Source organism: Sinocyclocheilus grahami, unplaced genomic scaffold (genome assembly GCF_001515645.1).
Source record: "Sinocyclocheilus grahami isolate Dianchi unplaced genomic scaffold, SAMN03320097.WGS_v1.1 scaffold237.1, whole genome shotgun sequence".
Classification (NCBI taxonomy): Eukaryota; Metazoa; Chordata; class Actinopteri; order Cypriniformes; family Cyprinidae; genus Sinocyclocheilus; species Sinocyclocheilus grahami.
In genome coordinates this window covers 141,631-153,650 of record NW_015505416.1, presented here as the reverse complement: position 1 = coordinate 153,650, position 12,020 = coordinate 141,631, and the positions used below count along the sequence as shown (strand labels likewise).

Sequence of the window (12,020 nt, the reverse complement as noted above, 5' to 3'; positions counted from 1 at the left end):
GTAATAAGTTAACTATGAATATACAATATCCCTTAAATGTCAACCTGATAGTTTGAACGTTCGTTCGTCTTGGCTCAAAGCCACTTGCTGCGAACTTCTCTTCGCGGAAGCTTTGCGTTAAACAAGTGAGATAACGAAATATTTAAACTCTAATCAATATTTTTTGTCCAATTATTTGCCCAGTTAGCTATGTAACAGTGGGTGGTGGTCACGAAGATGGCTGAGCAAATTTGATGCGTTTCCCACTTTTGCAGCGACTTTCTTCTTGCAAGAAAATACGACCAGACCACCAATTTGGTCCTCTTAGATGGCTAAAAAATCTCCAGAGCGCTGTCACTGCCTTCCGCCATTTCGTCTCGTGCAAAAAAACAACAACAACAACACTGCATGCTGCTTCTGCGTCAGACTGATGCTGGCTGGACAAGATTTACCGCGAGTTTCAAAAGTGCGATAATCAAACACGGTTTTGATGATAATTAAATTTTAAACGGTAATACTAACCGTCAGGGCATTTTATCGTGATTTATCGTGAAACCGGTAATCGTTCCATCCCTAGGGCCTATATATGTTTATAGGATTTAAAATATCACTTAAAATGCAACTAAGATCTACATTATTATTATTACTATACTATAAACGTTAATTGAGCCAGTGGCATTTGAAATTTTGCATGTTTGTGTCAGGCAGAGTTGAATGAATGAAATACACTAATCTGTACTGTTCACAAAATGAAAGTTGACTTGAACTCATGGTGTGTACACATAGCTACACAATGTCTTTTTCCCTTACCAATTATGTAAATGTACAAATTACTTATTTTTTGAAAATGATTGTATTGCATTTACTTTTTTGAACTAAAAAACATTTGCCTTGTGAGACATCAACTGATCTTCATAAATATCCGTTTCTCAATTCTGCACATGCATCAGTTTGTTCCATCATCATTTTCACAACATATTTTAATATTTTACATTTACACATAGTGATCTTAGAATCAAACGTATTTTTAGATGAAAACACAGGCTGTAAAAAGATACAATTAGTACATAGTTATGACTAATTTAAAGATTTGTTTTATTTGTTAATTAATGCAAACTATTTGTAAAAATATACTGTATGCTCTGCTTATAGACACCAGACAGATAGTGATTTATGCAACAAATGCTCATTTTCACGAAACAGATAAATATTAGTGCTGTCAAACGAATAATCGCATCCAAAATAAAAGGTTGTTTTTTACATAATATATGTATCTGTACTGTGTATATTTATTATATATAGCAGGACCTGTATTTTTATTAATATTTATTAGTGCTGTCAAACGATTAATCGCATCCAAAAAAAAGTTTTTGTTGTGTGTATATGGTGTATATTTATTATGTATATATAAATACACACACATACAGTATATATTTTGAAAATATTTACGTGTATATACATTTATATATTTATATTCTTATATTTTATATTATATATAAATATATTTAATATATAAACATAACATATTTTCTTAAATATATACATGCATGTGTTTATATTCATATATACATAATAAATATACACAGTATACACACATATATTATGTAAACAAAAACTTTTTTTTGGATGCGATTAATCATTTGACTGCACTAATAAATATGAATAAAAATACAGGGAAATACAAACACCAATATTTTAATAAATACAAATCTACTATAATTAAATTATGTTAAATTGTACAGATACAGTTATAAATAAGGTTAACAAATAAACAAAACATACATTGAGTCCATAATGCAGAAATATCTGAGCGTCTCCTTTGACAGTAGCAAATCTTATGATCTTATAAATAGCAGTCAGGACAAAATCAACTCTCCGAAAATGTACAGTATTGCACATTTGAGTGGTTTATGTTTGAATGAATAGATCCCCGTGGATTTTGACTAACCACTGATGCTGAACCATGTAATCAACAGTGGTAAGAATGAAGCAATCTTCTAAGCATGCCCACACTCGTGTCGCCGAAGCTCATTGACATCATCTTGGTCAACTAGCCAATTGCTTTTGCTTTCGTTTGAGGGTATTTAGCACCCTCTAGTACCCTTGTTAAACCGGGCATGGGCTTGGCTGACAATGAGGATTCCATGACTAGTTTTTGCAAAGTTTTCTTTTAAGTGTAGTTTTATGGTTTAAATACCAGTAGTATTTATAATTACCTTTATTTGAAAACAATATGATAAATGTTTTTAGCAATCCTCATTTAATTAGCTACATAAAGGTGTCATTTCAGTCAGTTGAATGAATAAGCCACATCCATTAGACTGGGTAATGAGCCATGTGAACACCAGGCGTCACACGACCACGTGTATGTGGGTTGCTTTATTTGTGCATGCATGTGTGCCCCTGATACACATAAGTAGACAATGATACACATTGTCTTGATGCCTCCGAAAATCAGTGTCTTATTGTATGTTCGCCATAAATTGCACCCTTTTCACCAGAGTTTAGATTAGTTTCATAGTGTGTTTGAGAGAGTGGGTGATGTTGCCGTCTAATTTGCATGTTGGTCTGATTGGAATGTCCAGACTGTTATTGATCCGAGCTGTTTACCTCTCACTCATCCAGACACATAATCTATATACATATTCCCACAGTCCTCCACTCCTTAGCAAACAAATGAGTCCCATAGTGTCATTTTTAATCTCTTATTCCACTCTCTCAATTTTTATGCCTCTCTGTTCTGTCGGGAAGAAGAGTTTAAACAACGGTTTGACTTGAGTCTTTTCATATAATCCCCATCCTCCCTTGATAATCAGCCCACGTAGCGCTCTAAAAACTTCATTAAGCATCTGTCCAACTTCTCCTGCAGACGAAGCTCTGCCCAGGCACTCTGGATTGCACATTTACATCTTATATTTCACATCTGCAACTCCAGCAACACTTATACACACACTGTCTGAGTTTGAAATGTCAGCGCTTGTGCTCTTTTCGCCATGATCTTCCAGCTGCTGGCATTAGAATGGCTCATTCATCATCTCGCCAGCACATATTGATAGGCATAATGGTGTGCTAACATACATCATGCGACTGATGGATGCTGGTCCCTGCACACTTGGAAGAAAGATCAAGAAACAGCATCATCTGATTGGCAAGAATGTATTATGGTCCTGAAAGACTTGAGGGCTCCAGCTGTTTGGAGAAACGGCCAAACACACACCTCTGAATGGCTTGGACATATGAAGCAAGCTTGATTTTAGAACAAGTTTCGGCTTTTGGTTTACTGCAACTTTATATTTTGCAAATCTGACTTGACAAGTGGTTTATGAAAATATACAAAAACAAATGAGAACAATTTTAAATGGATTTAGGTCTGCAGTGTGATATCTATTCATCACAGTGACGGATTCTGGCAAAGGCGGCGCACAACCATCTGGGGTGGCACTTTTTTTTCCCCATACCGCTCTCAGCTTCTCTATCGCTCATTTGCAGGAGTTTTACCTACCTCTACTTCTCTTGTTGAAAATTAATTGTGTCCGGTGTGAATTGTGTGTGGGTGAACAGTACAGATTAAGCATTTCTGTGAATTACAAAATAAAATGCATTGCTGTTTGGTTTATTAAAAGTGCAAAATGTACTCATTCAAACGTGTGAATATTTTAATGTATCTGTAGTTTAATAATGATATTTTGTTTTTGTATTATATTCAATTGCTGTTGACAAAATATTACATTTGCAGTGCCTTGTCCCGGGTCACTATGAGCCTTTCAGAGTGCTGCCTCTGGTACACTGTAAGAAATTATCATAATTTTATTGGTAAAAGGCTATAAAAATGCATTACACACTGTCAAACAATTATAAGATATATTGAGATACAGTGGGTACAGAAAGTATTGAGACCCCCTTAAATTTTTCACTCTTTGTTATATTGCAGCCATTTGCTAAAATCATTTAAGTTAATTTTTTTCCCTCATTAATGTACACACAGCACCCCATATTGACAGAAAAACACAGAATTGTTGACATTTTTACAGATTTATTAAATAATATATATCAATATAATTTTATTATGTTCATTATGGAGGTGTATTAGCTGAGGAGGGGATATGGAGACACCTACAGGCAACTACTGATGTAAAATGAGTGAAGTTGGCCGTTTTTTCTTCAGTTTCATCCAAACTGTTAAGATGAATGGTGGTTTTGTGACCGGATGAACAGCATTTTGTATGTTTGGTGTTTTCTCATGTATTCTCAGTAAACACACTGCTCAGTCTATCATCTGCATGTGGTCCTTTGGGGAAGAGTTGTTTGAAAGAATCAAGGGAGTTCCACATATATTTTTGGGTGGGGATGGTTTGATATGTCTACTTTTGAATGACCGTCGGTAGAGTAAGATCAGCAGAATGGTGTAATTACAGCTTCTACCTGTATAGTGTCAGTTGTCCCTAGTTACTCCAAACCAGCACATATCAGAACCTCCGAAATGGTTGAAAACAGAGAGAAAATGAATCAATTTCTTTACATAACAGCTAGGCTAATTCTCCCTAAGGATTGCTGCAAGTAGCGAAAGCTGCCTTTCCGTTCCGTTCTGCTCTGTTTCTGTTTTATCTTCATTTCTTTTTTTCTCATGTTTCTGTTTTCATCTTCTTGTCTGCAGGGAATCGCAGCCTCTGCGCGGTCTAAAGGAGAACACAAACAGAAAGTTTTTCTCACTGTGTCCTTTGGAGGGATCAAGATCTTCGATGAGAAGTCGGGGGTGAGTCGGGGGAGTGCTTCAGAGTCGGGGGTGGGCGGGGGGAATTGTGTCCTGTCACTACCCATGATCCTTTGAAGCAAGCGTCTGAGCCACAAATACAAATCCTCAGATGCATAACCTGGTTTCTGTTTGTTTTATCTACGAAAAGGACATGTTGTGTTTTTCATTACTTTGGAGATATGTTGTAGCTAATATCTAGTTGACATTTTTTACTTTTCCTTCCATCAATGTATTGATGAACGGCACATGCAATAAAGCAGTCGGCATTAGTGAAAACCTCAATGGGAGAGCTAATTGTAACAACAAACACATGGTGAGCTGAGATGTCCAGTTCAAAGATGATTCTTAAGAAATTGTTATTTTTAATGAGTCGGTAAAAAGGATTCATTATACACGACAGTTTCAAATTAGCCTGTGAGTTAGCGATTTGAATCAGACTAAAGGCCCTTTCACACTAAGAACGTTAACTATGAGATATAAACTATAATGATAACTATGTTAGCATTCATACCAATGTTCTGTTTATTATGAACACATGCTGACGTTATGTCGTACTGCTGCTTTAAATGCTCAAGCTCATTAAAAGCAGGTGGATTCGGATTGGATGTCAATGTTTTTATTGTTTATAAGATGTAAAAATAGTTTTGAAAGTGATTCCAACAATATTGTTCGTCTGTGTCTTTATTGTGGTATGGACTTTCCCAATTGTCATATTAGAATGATTATTAAAACTTTATAATTATCGCTATAAGTCAAATTGAAATTGAAGTTCACAGCTAACTTCCTTGCTAAACTGTGGGTCAGTTGTTGGTGACGTTTGAACCAAAACTCTCAGTGAAATACTTTAGTTTATGAAACTTTTATTAGTCTGTTTACTGACTGATTGTTCATATCACAATGTGTAATTAAAAATACATATTCACAATAATAAATGGTATACTCAAATGTTTTACAAAAATATTATTGGTAGGTTATTGTTTAGGGTAAGAGGAACAATTTTAAGGTTGAATCAGTTTTAAGGGAAGGTTTGTTTGGGAGTCAACTGGGAGTAATGCTGAAATATATATTTTTTAAATATTTATATGGCAAAAATACATGTAGGATTACTAGAGTGACAGCATCAGTCTGAAATATAGTAATTTATGCTGCAATAAACCAGTGTTGAAAAATGTCTTTCATAATTGCACCACAGCATCTGTGTGTGAGCAGATGAAATGTGTACAGGCCTTAACATTTCTGTTTTCACAAAAATAAGTACCAATTATTTCACAGACATAACTCAGAAATCAAAGTGGAATTTACAATTCTGCTTGTGGACAGTTAGTTTTATAGGCTAGGGCTGATGGCTCTTCAAGAGGCCCTCATCTTCTAGGCCTCAAAAGTTTGGGTCGATGGCAAAAGATGGTTTCTGTGTGTTAGTGTGCGGTTGCTGTAAGCAGGCTCGAGTCTGCTCTGTGTTAGGCGGGGGTGAGGCCATCCTTTGGGAGAGGTAAGCCTGTGTTAATGATGCGTTTTAAAGAGAGGAGCGCTCTCCGGGGAAATCAGAGAAGCCTAATTGAACAGACTTCTTAGAATAGAATGTCCGTAGCTTTACAAGACCCATCTGCAGGGCCTTACGCCATCTTGATGGAGAGTAAATGGCAATAACAGCTAGTGAATCACACCTGAGCTAGTTATAAATGGAGAGAATAATGCTTATTTATGAAGTATCAGACCGGATCACGTACACCAAAGTGCTGTTCCACAGAAGGAGAGTTTGAAAGAGGAATTCACTTTGTAATAGTTATTGATTTGCCTCCCTCTTTCTTGTTGTAATGTGCCACTGAGAAATTTTGGTTTGAAACCAGTTTGGACATAATTTTTTTGTTTTAAAGATGAAGCACGTCCCACAGAGTGTTTTTGTCAGTGGCATCATTAGTTCCAGACTGATTTACAGTGTTTTTTATTTATAGCAATTCACAGAGGTGTGAATAGCATAATTTATCATTTTAATTCAGCTTTAATTATTTGTAATTAATGATGTTGTCATGTATTTGTTCTTTTTTACATTTGCTTAAAGGTGCTGTATGTAGGATTGACACCGAGTGGTTGAACTAGATATTGCAGTCCAAATTCAAAATATTGGAGAGGGTTTTATTCACCCGGCCCCTCCTCCTCAGACTTGACGCACATGCAGGTTGCCAGATTGACGACAGCAACAGGAACGAGCGCACATGACGATGAATGAAATGAAATACGCTGTGTTTTCCGCCAACTGGCAACCCGAAATACAATTGGGTAATTTAACAAATATGTTTAACAAGGTCTAGAGTCATATGAGAATTCAGCTTAGAAAAAGCTATTTTATTCTACATAAGGTGGGTTGCTCCTTCATTGTGGACGCCATATACAGTGTTGAGATCACATGACCAGCTGTGGCTTTGGAATTCTAACAAGATACACAAACAGATCAACTTACCTCAAACTCTTGAGTTTACATTGTTGCACACTGGTCAACTGCAGTAACATTGTATGAACTGTTGGGGCCAACAGAGAGGTCCAGTGTTGTCATACTGTTTGTTTAAGAAGACAAATAAGAGGCTGCAAAAGACAACGGATCTAAATAAATATAAGAGCTAAAAAATAAGATTTGGTTTTAAGATCTATATCCACTTTTTCATCTGAATATATTGAATTAAATACGCGTTGATGGTGAACAGCCAATGTGGCTGATGAATCTGTGTTCAGGGTTCAGTGTTGTACTGATGAGTGCCGGTGATAAATGAGCGGTTACTATGTGAGCACAGTGTGCTCTGTTGTCATGGCGCCAGGAGGTGACCTACATGACAAGGTGTTAATCTGTCATTGATGCGCTGATCTATTAGCACCATGACCTTTTGCTCTCTTTTGTGAGTGTGTATCTGTCTGTGTGTATATGTGCACTACATTATCACTACAATATTTATCAAGTTATGCTGCTGTTGCTTTAGCTCTGAAACTAGCGCAGCAATGTGTATCAGATGTCAATTGTGAAACTTTACATCTATACTGTATATCTGTTACCAGCCATTAAACTGAATTTCATTTTGGAAGCTGAAATGTGCTCTTAGATAGTTAAGTAATTTTGCTAATTTTCAGCATTTTACTAATGGGGTTGAACAACTTTAACTCGCAATCTAAAAACACTTGACTTAATGGAATAGTTCAGTAAAGTATAAATAAATAAATAAATTGTTATCGTTTACTCATCCTCTTGTCGTTCCAAACCCTATGCATTTCATTTTTCTGCAGAACAAAAAGGATAATTAATAATAATAATAATAATAATAAAGCGTCACTTGCCCACCGCACACCACCATAGTTTACATTTTTTATAGTAATAAAAAATTATTTCATTTAGTTAAAGAACAGACACTACAATTAAAAACTGACAGTTGCATCACAGATCAGCAGCAGGAGTCAGATTTCATTTATCACGTCAGGAGAGTGAGTCGAGCTGACTGACAACAATGGTAAAGATTTAGTTTCGAAACGAAATGCAAAAGCGCCTGTTTGGCAATATTTGTGAAAATTTACTTTTGCCATTTATCTAAGGTGATTTTGGAAGTTTTTTATATATACAGTGGGTACGGAAAGTATTCAGACCCCCTTAAATTTTTCACTCTTTGTTATATTGCAGCCATTTGCTAAAATCATTTAAGTTAATTTTTTTTCCTCATTAATGTACATCATGCTGTACCGTTTGGAGTCATACCATTTTGGAATGACATATGGGTGAGTAAATGATGACAGAATTAAAATTTTTCAGTGAACTGTCCCTTTAAATCTGTGAGGGTCACACTATCATTCTTATTTCTTACTCTGTGTTTAATTTGGACCCTGAGTCTGAGCCAATGCAATGAGCTGGATTGATGCTCTGTCCTCTCTATTACTGAGTCCTATAGTGTTTGCAGTGGTTCTCGCAGGGTTTAGAGATGTTATAGAGTAAAATAGGGTGGTGTGTGTGTGTGTGTGTGTGTGTGTGTGTGTGTGTGTGTGAGAAAGAGAGAGAGAGAGTACTGCACTCTGGGTTGTTGAACACGTTGATGGTTTATAAGGTAAGATGACTGGACCATGTCACAGTGGCTGTGCTGGAAGTCATTAGACTTTAGATTTGCTGTCTACTGCTTCAGACAAAGCTATACTTCATATCCTTACCTCTTTCTTTTTCTCTCTTTCTTTCTTTAGCTCATTTCATTCCACTTGCAGAGGATATAAGTTACCTTTCATGTCTTCTTTTTTTTCCCTGGTACAGCTGAATTTTCAGCATTGTGCAAATAAAAGTTTGGATGCCATCAGAGCAATTTAACAAGTCAACTAACCTCCAAATAAAACAACGACAACAAAATCATGGATCATTGCAGTGCGATGGGGTGTGTTTTTTTTGCGTCTTTCTTTATCTCTCTAGCTTTATCTTATTTAAAGAAGGCATATAATGGGGTACAGATATCTGAGACCACCAGTGGACATGCATATGTTTTGCATTTTTATAAAATCTATTTTATTACAAGTTTTCATTCACATATCAATGGAGCACCACACAGCATGCATGCAGGGGAAAAATTATGTTGTACTGCATAGCTTTACTTTAAAGACAAAGCATGAGCAAACAAGATAAAGAAAAATGGAGATGGTAGAAGAAAGTGAGATGGAAAGCACTGGACAGCCTCTTTAGGATTCAGCAGCTTTCCTCACTGTCCTCTTTGTGTGGTTGTTCCAGCTTCATCTGCCTGTCCTCCCCTCCCTCCTTCACTCTTTTCCTCCTTGGCATTGGCTTTCCTCTCCAGGCCCTCATCTGATGAAGAGGAGCTGCTTCCTGATTTCATTATGGTGACTCAGTGGACGGCCGTGTGTACATCTTGGAGCAAAGAGGAAACTGCCAATGCACCGACAGACAAGACAGAGCAGCTTTCAGCTTTCAAATTTAGTACTTTAAAAAAAAATCAAACAATAAATACAATTTTGTGTCTCTTTAATGTGTCGTGCAAGATCACTGTAGCGCCTCAGTTCAAGCGTCACGTGAACCGATCATCTCTTCCTCTTTACTAGTTATAGCACAAAATAAACATGAATGAACATCAGAAGATATATTTCCCTAAGAGGCGTTCCAGATCTCCTGCTGGTACAGTACAGTAAGTTGGCACTAATAGCATGAGATAAAATTATTAATTCGCATGGCATTCAAGTCCGTTTTGCGCCTTCAAGAGTTATTAGTCTCTGCACCCAGTGTCTCTCTCTCCCTTTTTCCTGTTTCCATATGCTATGTTTTCCCAGTGGCATCTATTGGCAGCTCATTTCTGAAGATCCTTTCCAATCCTGCTCTCAGAGGAGTCATTTTGGCTGCCCACCCGCTAGCTTGTCCACCCTTGATCGAGTGTGTGTGGGTGTATTTGTGTGTATGTGTGTGTGTGTGTGTGTGTGTTGGCACCAGTGGCATTTTTGATTAAACTCAGTTCTCTCCTTACTAATTACCCCTCTCTCAGTTGCTATACAGTTGTGTAGTTTATCTCTCTCTTTCTCTCTAATCAAAGACCTGGAACACTCATCATTGGTATGGCAGCTGCTAATTAGTGGATACCTGGCGCCGTGGCAACAGCAGGTTGGGGGGTGGTGGGGCGGGCGAGTTAGGGCTGGTTGATGGGAATAATGACACCGTGTCTCCTTGTCTAGCTCCCACACTGAGATGATTAAGTACGGACACACACTCCACCGCCAAGTGTGTGTTTTAATATAATGATCGGACTCCTACACGGTGATATGGAACATGTAGGATATCTTTAATCACGCCATTTCATGTTGTGCTTGAGGCAGCTGCATTTATCTGTGATAGGGAGGTCGAAAAGTACCGGTACTTTTGGAACGAGTCAATACTAAAATCTTTTTTTTATAAAGTACTAACTCAATTGGTACCCACCTGTTGTGCCTTTTACTTGTGCCTTGTAGTGTTTTCAGTGGTACTATTATCGAATACTGAATTCTTTGTATCTTGACAACTCTACTCTGCAGTTATGTGTGAGTATATAGCTGCATGGAGTGTGGAACTACCTGAAGGTTTTTAGGCATGCTGTGACTAGAAAGTCCCACAGCGCTGTTTGTCTGGCACATTAGCACTGCAAATAACTTTTGCCTAGATGAAAATCAAGCAATACATACTTGATGGTGGATTGTTATATATAATCGCTTGTTAGAGTATATAGGTTATATATTAATATAGATTAAAACAATATTTGAATATATATTAAAATGTAATTTATTTCTGTGATGGCATGTGTCTTAGTGTCACATGATCCTTCAGCAATCATTCTAATATTCTGGTTTGTTTCTCAAGAAATATATATATTTTTGTCATTGTTTCTAATGGTAAAAATGTTGTGCTATTTGTGGTATTTTTTTTTTTGGATGATTGTGTGGATGATTTTTTTTTGTGATACATTTTTATGAATAGGAAGCTCAAAAGAACAGCATTTATTTGAAATGTATTTTTGGTAACACTGTAAAAGTATTTCCTGTCACTTTTTGATCCATTTAGTGTCTTTTGCTGAATAAAGTTTTTAATTTATTTAAAAACAAAATCTAAATATAAAATCTTACTCACCGTAAATTATTCTGCAATAAAAAAATAATGACATGATGACATTTTTTTAAATATGTTAATATGTAATGTTAATTGCACAACTAGCATTTTCTGTAGCTCAATGCACAATTAGCCTAAATAATATTTGAAATTATTTATTCATTTATTTATGTTTATTTTTTTTTTTTGATTGATTGGAAATGGCACTAAAATGTGCTCACAAATAATTTCTACCTTGATTGTTTTTGTCACACATCACTTCACATAGACAAAATTGTTTGGTGTGATGAAAATGACACCACTTCTGTGGGACTGTCATAAGTAGAGTATATTTCACAGAAATCAAAGCATATTATGAACATCTAGTCACTTAAACAAGTTCTTCAAACAAACTATAAATATCCTTCGTAGATTTGCCATATCTGTTGATTATTTCATGCTAAAAAAAACTGGTACTTTGTAAACACACTATGATTTCCAGGTGGACTGATAAAACACCTGTGTACACACGTATTCCCGGGGGTTGTGTAAAGTCAGCCAGTCAGATTAGAGCTCGCCAGGTCCAGAAAGTGCTCTCCAGTTTTATATCAGGCCATCTTTAAACGGGCTGTGAGTGGTCTGTCTGAAGGCTGGAGGTTTTGCACCAAGCAGTTAATGTTTAAAAGCAAGCAACTTCATGGTAAAGACTCTAGAATG

General features: G+C 36.4%; 1 protein-coding gene across 5 annotated transcripts in view; it reads left to right on the top strand.

Annotated features, from left to right (window-relative positions):
* Positions 1-12,020, top strand: part of LOC107597792 (disabled homolog 1-like) — a 171,127-nt gene that overhangs the window by 117,510 nt on the left and 41,597 nt on the right. For all 5 annotated transcript variants that reach the window (XM_016288976.1, XM_016288974.1, XM_016288972.1 and 2 more), the window contains exon 4: positions 4,634-4,732. In XM_016288976.1, the coding sequence (XP_016144462.1) occupies positions 4,634-4,732 (99 nt within the window). The remainder of the gene's footprint in view (positions 1-4,633; positions 4,733-12,020) is intronic.